The sequence below is a fragment of the Bos indicus genome, chromosome X (genome assembly GCF_029378745.1).
Source record: "Bos indicus isolate NIAB-ARS_2022 breed Sahiwal x Tharparkar chromosome X, NIAB-ARS_B.indTharparkar_mat_pri_1.0, whole genome shotgun sequence".
Classification (NCBI taxonomy): domain Eukaryota; kingdom Metazoa; phylum Chordata; class Mammalia; order Artiodactyla; family Bovidae; genus Bos; species Bos indicus.
In genome coordinates, this window is record NC_091789.1 from 86,032,030 (window position 1) to 86,045,552 (window position 13,523).

A 13,523-nucleotide genomic window follows, 5' to 3' on the forward strand; every position below is an offset into this window, starting at 1 on the left:
CAGGGAAGTAGAGAATGGCCCTTGAAAAGTGTCCTGGTTCAACTTTTCAACGCTTACAATAGATAACTTTGAGGAAAAGAATCCCCAGGTAAGTTGGCCAAAGAAGGGGGCAAGAACGTACTGTGTGATGCCTTGTACTGGGCTCATCCAGCAAGTGCTGGGTTCCAAGCTATTGTACATAAAGTGGGTGAGGATAAGTAGGCCAAGTGACACCCTGGGTGAAAAGGATATTGATTCCCCTGAGAGCCCCCTACTCCATTCCATACCATCACATCTTCCTATCCCCTAGGCCCCCACCACTCTGCCAGCCAAGGATTGCAGGGCTTGGGTTTGCACAGAGACTGGCGCTTGGGTGTGATGGATCCCAGGCTGACGCCTCAGCAGTGGGGCCTTGTGGTGTGCTTTGTGCTTGGCAGGTGGGTGGCACTTGCTGCCTGGGGTCACATGGCACTCCATCCAACCATCAATCTCACCTTCAGGCCTGGGCTTGGGGCCATGCCCTCTCAGGCCCTGCCCACAGTCCTGAGGTGGGGCAGCTGGGCCGTGTTTGATCCTGGGAGTGGGATAGTTGGGGGTGGGATGAGGACAGGGATGGCCAAAAAGCTGAAGCACTCACAGAGGGTAGGTGGCCTTGCCAGAGGGAAGTCAGGGGTTGTTTGGAGGAAAAGCACATGGCTGCAGGAAAACTAATCACTAGTGTGGAGTTGGGGTAAGAGGCTTGAGGCGGGGAGTTGGTTTATTCTAGATAGTTCCATTACCCTCCTCCAAGAGGAGGAAGTACCAAAGAGATCAGAAGGCACATCGGACAAGCTGATTTATTGAGTGTTGCAGGGGGCTCCCACACGTAGGTACTGGAGCCAGGCGCTCAGCTGCCCTCATTCCCCTCAGCTGCCAAAGCCTCCTGGCTCTCTCCACTGGGTTCCTGCTGAGCAAACTCCTCGATGACTATGTCCTCAGAGCTTGCAGAAGCATCAGAAGGGAACGGAAGGTTAGGAACAACTCTGAGCATCATCCACTCCCATTTCCTGACCCCAGAGCAGTGATCCCTTCCTTGCCACTCAGCTCAGACCCTCACCCCCTCTCAGCTGCCCCCACCCCACATAGACCACACTGGGCTTGTTTCCTTCATTCCTTCCCCAATCTCCCAACTCAAAAGTGCCCCCCTCAGAGGGGAAATAAGAATGGGGGGTGGGAAGGAGAGAAGGCATGGGAAAATGAAAAACGAGAAGTAAGGGCTAGGAGGCAGGGTAAAAAGAAAAGACTGGAAGGGATGAGGGTGAAGGATGACAACTGGGAGAAAAGCAGGAGGTGGACGGCGGGGGATGCAAAAAGGGAAAGGGGCTTATGAAAAGCACTACTAAACTACGACACGAAGTTAAACCATATGTTTCCACTGCACACCTATTGAAAACACTCCAGGGAAGCTTTTTAACATTTCCATTGTCATAAAATGGAGAGTGGCAGTGGGGAAAGGGGTGGGGGGCGGGGTTTCCAGGCCTCACATTTTCTTACCTAGCAGCCTCTGTAATGAGCATAGAGAGGGAAGGAAATGTGGATTAAAGCCAATAAGTTCCCTGAAGAAATGTCTTGTTACTCTTCCCTCTCCCTTTTTGACCATCTCCCTCTCATACATACACAATACATACACACATGCTCGTGTGCACACACGCATACACACAATTGCCCTGCAAAGCTATTCACCCAACCTACCTACTGCTACAGAATCTCTACGCAAACTGCCAGTCCTAGATTCATGAAATCAGAATTGCTTGGTCCCCAACCCTCGGGACCACTGTTCCTGTGAGTCCCACCTGGTCACTCACCGTTTGACGGCTTTGGATGCATCAGGATCAAGGGGAGCTCCACACCAACATCACTGCAAGGATCCCAAGATTGGGTTACAGATCTCCCTCCAAGGCTACTCCCTGAACCTCTCTCCCTCAGTTTTTTGGTCCTAGGGTGCCCTTAGATTCTCCCTTATCACTCTTTTGATCTTCTGATTGCATCCTCCCTTTCTTGCCCTGGTTCCCCCCACCCCACAGTCTCTTACCTGGCTGTCAGGTCGCCTAGGATGCTGAGGGTAGAATGACACCCTAAAATTAGCAGCTGGAAATGGAAAGTAGCAACCTAATTTGACAGGGGAATTAGGGATTGTAAGGCCAACTCAACCACAGAATCGGTTTCTGGAAGGGAAGGTAGCCTGCTCATGGAGCTCACAGGTTTGGGAAACGGGTCCAGAGAAGGGGCGAGTTGAATGGGTCAGTCCAACTGGGAAGAAAACAAAAGTGGCTCCCCAGCCCCTGCCCAGACAGACCCTGCATTCTCACTCACCCTCCACAGGACACCATCAGGTTGACTCTGACTTTGTAGGACACCAGGATCCCCAGCAGCTCCTTGTCCACTCCTGGTCGAAGACTGGGAGGTGGTAGTATTCATCGTTGTGTGTTTGAGGGGAAATGGCTGTGAGGGAGCTAACTCATTCCGTCCCCCAGTCCCTTCCTGTGCATCTTTTGTCATCTGACAGGTCTCCCAGGCTCTGATCTCCGACTCACTGGGATCGCATTTCTGTTCCTCAAATCCAGTTTTACCATATCACCCTCTGCTCAGGAGGCTACCTCTCTGAATATAATTAATACACTGCTTGACTTTCACAACCCTTAACAATTTGGTCCCACCTAGCCTCTCTAACCTTCCTGCCCTAACTCCCTAACACCTGGGGTACGACCTAACCGGACCCATCCTCTCTCCTTGCTCAGAACAAGCCGTGCAGATTCTTACCTTCTAACGTTTTCCCAGGCTATATTCTCAACCTGGAGCTCTCTTTTCTTCCTCTATTGCTATCCAAATCCAACACATTCTTCAAGATCTAGCTCCTTCTGTCTCCTCCAGCTATGCTGGCTTCTTTGAACTCCTATTGGATTTTTAATCTGAACTACACATACTAACATTTAACTGATAGATGGCATTCACATTCCTCTTTAATTTTTTTAATATAAATATTTATTTTAATTGGAAGCTAATTACTTTACAATATTGTATTGGTTTTGCACATCAACATGAATCCGCCATGGGTGTACACGTGTTCCCCATCCTGAACCCCCCTCCCACCTCCCTCCCCATCCCATCCCTCAGGGTCATCCCAGTGCACCAGCCCCGAGCACCCTATATCATGCATCGAACCTGGACTGGCGATTCGTTTCACATATGATAATATACATGTTTCAGTGCCATTCTGCCAGATTATCCCACCATCGCCCTCTCCCACAGAGTCCAAAAGACTGTTCTATACATCTGTGTCTCTTTTGCTGTCTCGTATACAGGGTTATCGTTACCATCTTTCTAAATTCTATATATATGCATTAGTATACTATATTGGTGTTTTTCTTTCTGGCTTACTTCACTCTGTATGATAGGCTCCAGTTTCATCCACCTCATTAGAACTGATTCAAATGTATTCTTTTTAATGGCTGAGTAGTACTCCCTTGTGTATATGCACCATAGCTTTCTTATCCATTCATCTGCTGATGGACATCTAGGTTGCTTCCATGTCCTGGCTATTATAAACAGTGCTGCGATGAACATTGGGGTACACGTGTCTGTTTCAATTCTGGTTTCCTTGGTGTGTATGCCCAGCAGTGGGATTGCTGGGTTGCATTCCTCTTTGTTCCCCATTTCAGCCATAAACTGAAGGCAGAGACTATCTTCAACTTCTTTGTACCCTCCCACATTGCTTAGCATAGAAATGATTATGTAACAAGCATTCAGTGAAAACTGACTGATTGAAAAATAAGGCACAGGAGTTCCCTAGTGGTACAGTGGATAAGAATCTGCCTGCCAGTGCAGGGGACACAGGTTCGGTCCCTGGTCCAGGAAGATTCCACATGCTGCAGGGCAACTAAGCCCTTGTGCCACAACCACTGAAGCCCACACTCTAGAGCCCATGCTCCGCAAACAGATGCCACCACAATGAAGAGTAGCCCCTGCTCACCTCAACTACAGAAAGCCCACACACAGCAACAAAGACCCTGTTCAGCCAAAAGTAATTAATTTTAAGAAAAGGAAAATACAGAAAGCCATATGATCTTGGAGATTTTCCAAGATTTTTCATTGCCCTGGGATGCTGATCCTCTATCTCCAAAGTAATGCTATTGGGATGATTTCTCAGTCTCTTTCAGGCAATAACAATGTATTGCTACATGATTGATAAAGCACAGAGAAAGGCAGTGGGAATGAATGCTTGTCAGATGGTGGCAGATGGTTTTCGGTAGGAGACACATCTTACACTAGGGCCTCCAAATGTTAGGCATCAGACCAAATGAATGATGATATAATTCTATCAGTTCCTATCATATTCTTTTTTGTCCTCTTTTCTCTCCATTTCTCATCTGTCTTCCACTGAACTTCTATCTTCACTAGAGAGTAGCTGCTACAGAGATCACAGTGTTAGAGCCAGATGACGTGATAGCATCTTTTCCACCTCTGCCACTGTGCAAGCTTGGACAAGTTCCTTCGTCTCTCTGAGCCTCAGGGCCATTAAGTGTAAAATAGAATAAGAACACATACCCAGCCTAATGGGATTCTTATGAGGATAACAGTACCATACATAAGACCTTTCTGAGCTTTAAAATATTATACAACATAAGGAATTTTTCCTATCCACTTTTTCCTTTCTTGTTGCCTATGACCTAAGCCTGTCCTTGGTCCCATGGGTATTATTTAGCTTACTGTTGGCCCTCTTGCCAAGAGGTGTCTCTGAATGTTTAAAATTTTTTTGAAACAGGTAGGCTTCATTGAAGGTGAAACCTCAGAACTGTGTATATAGCACACAGAATGGGTTGTGGGGTAGAAAATGAAGGCCAGGAGTTACATGTGAGCTTACATTGTGCTAGAGGCCAGATTGGTGTCACCCTGCTTGAGTTTGCCGTCCAGTGCCAGGCCCTGTTTGTGGCAGTTGTCTGCCAAGAGCGGGGTTACTGCAAAGCTCTTGGAGAAGGTGGAGTTAGCAGCTATAGTCTCCCTTTGAAAGAAAAGAAGAGAAGAACTTAAGCTAGGCTTGCCAACTAAGTGATTCTTATTCCCAAGAGTATTTTGCACAATTCCATGAACCTACTGGAATATCCAAGAGAGCAGACATGTCTGACTGTGGAGAGTGGGAATGATTCACTCTGGTGGGAAATCATCTTATGCCCCCACCCTCTCTCAGAATTCGATGATCCTCTTGTGTGTATCCTCCCTCTAGCTCTCTTGAGAATCCCTCCCTTTTTCCACGTCAGCCCTCACCTTGACCTTCCTCAGTCCTGGCCTCTTCCCCACTTCCTTCTTTCCCCAATCCTCTCCTCTGCCTCCAGACCCCGACCCTCTTTCCACCACCCTACCCTTCAGCTCTCTGACCCCAGCCCCGGCGCCAGCTCACGTGAACTCCTGAACGAACACAGTCTTGGTGTACTTGTCTAGTGAATACAGGACGACATCTGTGATCTGGTCAACTGCAGAGCCAGGAAAAGCACATGACTATAGTTAGTCATCCTCAAGACCCCAACTCACTGCCCTTGTACACGGGCACACTTCATGTGGTGTACTAAGATGTGCATATATGGATGAACAGAGATGTATGTTTTGATAAGCTTGCAATGGAGGGAAAGCCTAGATGAATGCAGACTGGGTAAGTGGGGGCAGAGTTCTGGAAAGACGTATGGATTTGGGACCAGAGGCAGGGAGACAGGAAAAGAAGCTCACCTGAAATCTTGATTTTTTTGATGACCTTGTTGGTAGAGTTGTTGATGGAAACATTGACAGAGATGGGTTGGCCATGATAATTTACCTAAAGCAGGAGGAGAGGCCCGTTATAAGGTTGGAGGGAGAACACTCAGATAAAGACCTAGAATTTGTTTCCTCAGCACTCTTGCCGACCTGGCCTCCACCCTTGTCTTCCCAAGTAGGAGATCAATAAAGAAAGGGTTTCAGAGCGGTTGCACGCTAGGGGACAAGAAATGGGGGTCACAAACCTCCTTGTCCATCCAGGCCTGGAGTTGTAGGGGCTGAGCTGACAGGAGGAAGCGGCGCACAGTCTGGGCCCAGGGGCCAGGGCCTGGTTCCAGGGGGGCAAACTGTATTTTCCGAATCACCAGCCGCACAGAGTCTCTAAGTAGAGGCCAAGGGGACAGCCAGAACATCTCCTTAGGACCCACAGCCCTTTCTTGTGCCAAACCTATAGCCCAGTCCTCACTTGGGTGGTGGAGGTGGCAGAAGGTTTCCCTCAGAGAATGCCTCTGGACCCTCAAGGTAGGTATCTAGACCATAGGTCAGCAAACTATGGCTCACTGGCTAAGTCTGGTCTGCTGCTTATGTCTGTATGGCCCACAAGCTAAAAATGGTCATTATATTTTCAAGTGATTGAAAAAAAATCAAAGAATAATATATCATGACATGTGGAAATTATATAAAATTGAAATTTCAATGTTCATAAAGTATTGGGACACAGCCATGCTTGTTCATCTGCATACTGCCCATGGCTGTTTTCATGCTGCAGTGGCACAGTTCAGTAGGTGCAACAGGAAGTACATTGTTCACAAAGCCTAATATTTCTTGTCTGGCTTTTGACAGAAGAGTTTGCTGACCCCATGCTCTAGAGCAAAGAAGAGAAATTAGAGGGGAATCAGAAATGGGCATCTGAATTGGTGGTGATGCTGCTACAGAGGTTAGAAGTAAGGATGTTTCTGTCCTGAGAGCAAGATCTGTTTCCTGGTGCAGGCTAGAGGCAGGGATTTGGAAGTTGACCACAGAAACACCTCTTGGAGACTTTCTCCTCCAGGTTTTCGGCACAGAAACTCTTCACTTCAAAGTCAACACCGCAGGCCTGCAAAGGGGCAGAGGCAAAGAGAACTCATTTCTGACACTGCCCACTCCCTTGCTCATGGGTTTATAAGGAAATATCTGATCCCATCTGTTAGCTGTCCCTTTCTCCAGTCTTGTCCATTTATCCCTCTGTCCATCTTTTTGAGAACCCAGACCTCACCTTTCCTGTATCATCAGGACCTGGCTGCAGTGTCACTGAACAGGGCAGGTTGACAACCATCTAAAGGATCAGAAGGAGGTCAGCAAACAGAAGAAATAGGGACCCCTTTCCTCTGTTCTCCTTGTTTAGCTTCCTCTCTTAATCTTCCCTAGAAGCCTTACCTAGGGCTTGGGGTCAGTACCTGCAGGGTAAAGGGGTAAGCATTGTCCCCCAGCTTGTGCAGCAGTCGCTCCTGCAGGACTGTGAGGGGGCCCCGGGGGCTGCTGGACTCAGCTGGGACCACTTGCTGGACCTGTACGTACAGATCTTTGCGGAATGTCAGACCAATCACATCCAAGTCATCATGGCCATAGCGAAAGGCACAGGTCAACATGACAAACACTGCAGGCAAAGGAACAAGAGAGTGACCTGTCAGGTCTGAGGGGAAAGGAGATCTTAACAGTGGCAGAGGAAGCTCAGAGGAAGACATGGAGAAACAATGTAATATTATCAAACCAGTATGGCCATAAAGAAAAGGATTAACACATTTGACTACAGTAAAATTTAAAACTTCTTTACATTAAGTATCTTTATAAATAATGAAACAAGCAAAAGCCTGAGGAAATATTTGCAACACCTGTAACAAAAGTTTAGTGTTCATAGTATCTAAAAACACTCCCACAAATCAGTAATAAAAATACAAACATTCCAATATAAAAGTGTTCAAAATGTATGAATAGGCTCTACACAGAAGCGTGGAATGGAATGGCCAATGAAGTATGAAAACATGTCCGGTCTTATTAGTAATCAGATAAATGCAAATTAAAGCCACAATGAGATAACATTTCTGCCTCCTCAGACTGTCAAAAATTTTTAAGTCTGACAGCACTAAATGTTGAACAATGCTCCAGATGTGAAACAATTGATTACATACTGTGGTGGGAGTATATGTTTGTACAGCCACTTTGGAAAACTGTGGGCACTGTCCAATAAAGTGGAATCTGCTCATATCTTATGAAATAAGAAGAATTTAGTAGAACTCTTGCTCTTGTTTGTGAGGAGAAATATATGAAATGTCCATGGCATCAGTGTTTGTCATAGCATAAAACTGGAAATGATTTAAATACTTATCAGTGGGAGAGTGGGTAAACAGTTATGGTATCTTCATATTGTGGAATATTAAACTGAGATTAAAATAATGAACCTGAACTCCATGTATTAACATGGTTAAGTCTCAAAAGTTGAGTAAAAGAAGAATGATATACACAATCATACCATGTATATAAAGTTGAAAAGCATGTAGAACAATACCAAAGTTGCTCACTGATATATAAATATAAAGTTAGAAGTATAGAAACATCATGGGAACAATAAATGTCAAATTTAGAATAGTTATTACCTGAGGTGGAGGGAGGAAGGAGTATGGGATTAGGGAAGGATACGCAGGAGACTTCAGTTGGTTTCTGTAATTCTTTTTAAAACTAGGTGATGGGTACAGGGTATTCATTGCGTAATTCTCTAGGGTCAGAACCTAGGTTTGCATACGACTTGTAGAAATCTGTCGTGTTGTCTGAGCCTCAGTTATTTCACCTGTCAATAATAGGACTGCAGAAGAGCTCTACAGTTATTATCTCTGTTTTACAGGTAGAGAAAATGAGCTCAGAGCAGCTAAATGACAGCCCAGGATTTTAACTCAGACATGACTCTAAAGCCCAGACTCGTGTGCACAACTTAACTCACAGGGTGGTTGTAAGGAGGTGATGTACGAGAAATCCCTGTGGAAATTTAAATTATAGATGTGGATGATGATGATGATCGTGGGAATATTAGAGAAATGGAACAATAATAATTATACATCACAGCTAGTACCTAAGATTATTGGGACAAATAGAAAGCTACGTCATGCACTAGTGGAGTGTGGGACGGGGTACAGAGAGATATCTGTCCAAGGACAGTGACAGAGACTGAAGGAAGGAAAGATTTACAACAGGGGTTGGGGAAAAAATGGAATAGGGGTCAAGAATCTTATTTTTAATCAGGAGCCCTGACCCAAAGAAAAGAAAACTACCAAGAGCCGTAGAAACCAACTTATTTTTGTATTTTTAAGAAGTCAAAATATACAACAGCTAGATTATCTGCTTTTAAAATTACAAACAAGCAAAGAAAATGAATCTATATTCAAAAGATACAACAAAGACTGAAAGTAACGGTAATGGGAGTGCTTATAGTGACTGGGACAATGGGCAGCCTCATACCCTGCACGAAAGTGAAGTCGCTCAGTCGTGTCTGACTCTTTGCGACCCCATGCAACCCACCAGGCTCCTCTGTCCATGGGATTTTCGAGGCAAGAATACTGGAGTGGGTTGCCATTTCCTTCTCCAGGATACCCTGCATGAGGGAGAGTTAATTGGTACAACCATTTTGAAGGGCAGTTTGGTGATAGAAAGCTTTAAAAATGTGTGACTACCCTTTGGCCATTCATTCCTTTTCCAGGCATTTAGTCTAAAGAAATAATTGAACAAGTATGAAAAGAAATACATACAAGTCTGTACTTTATGGGGTTGTTTGTCATAGCAAAAAATGTCCAGTGGTTAAAGTTGGCTAAATACATTATGGTGCACTCACACAGTATAGTACTAGGCAACCAAAAAATGTATAGATTTTTACATATTGCAGAGGCAAAAAAGAAGGTTAGAAAGTATTATGTATAATATAGCATTTAAAATAAAAATATAGATATTTTTACACAGAAAATATGAATAAATGTGAACTGAAATATTTGTGATTATCTCTGGGTGAGAGCATTACAGTCTTTCTCCTTCATCTGTACTTTCTAATGTTTCTACATGAGGACAAACTTAACAATTTTCAAAAGATACAACAAATTAAATTCATCTTGGTTTCCCAGTTATGCCAAAAAAAGTGGGAAAAGGGAGAGCAAGAATAGGAAAAGGAAAGAGGGAGCAAAGGAAAGAAAAAAACAGAAGATGAAAAGAGGTTGCTGGAAGGAAGCAAGGGAAGGGATGAAGTGAAAGAGAGGAGAAAACAGAAAAAGAGGAGGGGCCAGGCAAAAGGGTATCTAATACCCCCTGAGCTCAGGGTGTGTTAATCAGATGAATTGTTCTTGTCACATCCCGCTGTGGTATGTGGTGGGAAGGGCATCACCCCACCCCCAAGATGTTATTGATTCTCTGACAGTTTACAATCATCCTTTTTTGTGTTAAGAAATAGCTTGTTTTAGTTTTTTTAATTCAACATCTAATTTAAAGTTATTTATATAAATAATACATATTAGTTGTGTGACAATTAGAAAACACAAACAAAAAGAGAAATCAAAGTTCTGCCATCATACGTATTTCAGAGATAACTGCTCTTAATTTGTTTCATTTGCTTCCCAACTTTGTTTCGGTAATTAAATATAAGGCCACCTTAGACATTTATGACTTATCTTTCATTGCCTTTTTGAAATGAAACATTTTATTTTGAGATCAGTGTAGATTTACATACCGTTGTAAGAAATAATACGGAAAGATCCCACATCAATTTTTGTTAAACCACACTTCATTCACACTACCACATATATTGCCCTACAACTGGCCTTTTTCATTTAGTGGAGTAGCGTTAGCATATTTTACATCAACAAATGCACCTCAAAAGAAAAAAATACATATTTGGAAATATTATGCAAGTAAGATTATCTTGATAAAAGTAACAAAGTATATAAAAAAGCTAAGGAATAAATTTAAATACATACAGCTTAAATGAATAATAATATGAAACTACTAAGGGACATGAAGATTAAAATTAAAGGAATAAACACATTTTATTTCCTGGGTCGACATACATTTTTTAAACTGAAGATTTTTTTCTGTAGGTTATTCTGGAAATTTTGTAGGGCTGTGAAAAAATGATTTAGGGTTTAGAACTACAGAGTAATTGAGACTCTTAAATAAGTTGATTAATTTACTGGCTATACCCCAAAATTCCTCTGATATTTAAAAGTGGATGGACTGCTTATCCGCACTGTTTAATCTGAGCAATTAAGTTTGGTTTATTCCACAATACCTAAAGGTTACATTTGAACTAGTATTCATCAATTTGTTCTGAACCTTTTTCAAATGGAACCCAATTTTCAATCTGTTGGATCACAGAGCAAGAATTAAAGAAAAAAATGGCAAAGCAATTATTTCAGTGTAATCTAGAACTATAATACTATAACCAGAGTAATGTCTTTTGCTGTTACTTGCTGTAGTTATTGTTTTATTTCTTTCTTTGGGATTTTTTTTTTAATGGAAAAAATGGGTTTCCCTACACAAAGGAGATATGGAAAAACATATGCAAATAAAGGGAAAAAGAAATGCAAAGGAATGCAAAGTGGCAGCCTGAAGGTCACATCCAGCCCTTGGAAAAATAAAATTTTTTGATTTATCCAAATCAAAGAGAGATTTAAAAAAAATCTCTTAATTAGCTGCCAACATTTGAAAATCAGGACATTTGCTTAATGCAAATTTTAATAACTTAATCCATATTTTAATAATATGGATTTCTGGTGTACTGGATCTTTCATTAGGCAGTCTAAGTGTGTGTTCAGGTTAGCAGTGAAGCAAAGGCCCCACCAACAATAAGGGAGAAAATCAGAGATTTTAGAAAAAAGCGTTTAATTTCAGCACACATGTAAATTTTGTGTGATCTTGGAAAAGAAAATGTAATTAATGCTTTAGAAATATATCTACTTTAAATATTATTTGGGAAGAGGCACTAGAATCTTTTCAGACTTTGAGCCTCTCAAAGTCTTATTCTGACCTTTATTTCCAGTTCTTCTTTAACAACCAGAGAATTTAGCCACACTGGACTGAAATTCCCAGTTGTTAGCTTCTATCAGATAAGACATTCACAGTCCCATCCACTTTTTAATTTTCTTATAACTCTCTGGTCCACTCGTCCAGTGGAGTCCCTGGCATATACACAGACCAACAAGGATTTTTACTTACTCTTTCGGCCTTTTAAGTACTCAGGGTCAACCAGGACTACACCATCTATGGAGAGGGGGAGAGACGGCACCCTGGTCAGGAAAAGTCCTCAGACTATGAAACAGAAGTTCCTCTTCTGCATGGTCCTTTCTTGGCTTTCTTTCACTCCCTTGCTCCCACTCCCCTTCTCCCCAGGCTCTTTGCCTTTTCGGACTCACTGACCAATGGGTTCCACCATGTCCACATGGTCCACGAAGTCCCGTTTCCCCAGGTAGATGGATAGCTGTTGTGGAACAACCTCCCATGTTACTGTCATAATCTTCTTTTAATGGATTCCCCTGAAGGCCCCAACCCAAACCCCTGAGACCTTGAAGGACATACACATCTATCCCTTTTCCCCTTTCATTTGCCCAGCTGGGTCAGGTTCTCTCACCTTGCCATTGGAGCAGGTCTTCTTAAACACCCTAAGAGGAGAAAATCAGAGGACATGGAAGGGGATTGGAAGAGAAGGGAGGGGGAGAAGAAGGGAAAGGAAAGAAAGGGAATTGGGGAGAAAAGGAAATATTTCTAGTATTAGAGGAAGAGGCCCAAGGAGAATGAAGTGACACCCAGGTGGAGGCAACACAAGTAGAAGAAAGGTTGCAAACCCCTCCACCCCAAAGGCAAGTCGTTGGGTTTGGGTAAGCCACAAGTCACAGAAGCAGAGAATTAAGAGTTCTTACATACCTAGACATGTTGGCCATGGTGTGGATGTTGAGCCTTTTCTGGCAAGAGGGGAAGGAGGGAGGCTCAATCATTTGGTCCCATTCTCCTTACCTGGCTTTGATATGCCATCTGGACACACCTGGTGTGACATAACCTTTTCTTCTTAGACACCTCACCACCATCCATGCTTCCTATTCTCCCTCCTACTGGGTTACTTATTCAGGCATACTCTCACCCATCCAGGACACAGGAAAAAACTCCCCTAGTTTTTACAAATTATTGACCAATCATACTGTTTGTTCTCCAGAAAGGATGAGGCTTTATTAAATAGCTGGGGCCCTCTCCTCTTGAGAGTGTTTTGGGAGAAGGAATTTGTTTGGAGAAAGGCCTTCATCCAGGAAAGTATGAAGAAAATTGTACTGGATGAGGTTGAGCATCACCTAGCACAGAGTAGATGCCAAGACATGTTTGTTAGATACATGAATAAATGAATGAACAAAACCCAGACTCTGGTTTTTTCAATGGATTCTGAGCCTGAGTTCACCTCACAGTGGCCTTAACACAGCTAAGAAAGGAGAAAGGTGCAGATGAGTAAAGGTGCCCTCATGTTCTTGGTTGTTGGTGGCAGAAGCCGCTATGGAAGTTGAAAGCCTTCCTTGAACCTATTCACTGTTCTCATCATCCTCCCCAGATTTGCCCACTCTTACCCCCATCAATGTCGCCAGGTGCTAAGCCTTGGAGTAGGGATCTTTAGAGAGAGAAAGATATCTCGCTAATGCTTTTCTTTGATGTGTATTAGATCTGGCCCGAGAGGAGCTTAGGGGAGTTTTCGGAGGTCTCTTCCAGGGTATCTG

General features: G+C 43.4%; 1 protein-coding gene across 1 annotated transcript; it reads right to left on the reverse strand.

The window, feature by feature from the left end:
- Positions 1–865: 865 nt before the first annotated feature.
- On the reverse strand, positions 866–12,855 carry ARR3 (arrestin 3). The gene is made up of 17 exons (XM_070785058.1): positions 12,781–12,855; positions 12,691–12,728; positions 12,398–12,428; positions 12,187–12,247; positions 11,986–12,030; positions 7,197–7,396; positions 7,016–7,075; positions 6,789–6,856; positions 6,006–6,141; positions 5,737–5,821; positions 5,414–5,486; positions 4,880–5,017; positions 2,332–2,415; positions 2,051–2,074; positions 1,824–1,876; positions 1,513–1,522; positions 866–959 (listed from the first exon to the last, which is right to left on the reverse strand). Exons 1-17 carry the CDS (start codon positions 12,853–12,855, stop codon positions 866–868), a joined length of 1,275 nt encoding a protein of 424 aa, XP_070641159.1.
- Between the last annotated feature and the right edge of the window lie 668 nt (positions 12,856–13,523).

Coding starts and splice junctions, on each gene's coding strand:
- ARR3 (XM_070785058.1), bottom strand. CDS start 12,855: ATGGATGGTGGTGAGGTGTCTAAGAAGAAAAGGTTATGTCACACCAGG. Junction 12,429..12,690: donor ACCATGGCCAACATGTCTAG/GTATGTAAGAAC, acceptor TTCTCCTCTTAG/GGTGTTTAAGAAGACCTGCT. Junction 7,076..7,196: donor CTTACCCCTTTACCCTGCAG/GTACTGACCCCA, acceptor CTGATCCTTTAG/ATGGTTGTCAACCTGCCCTG.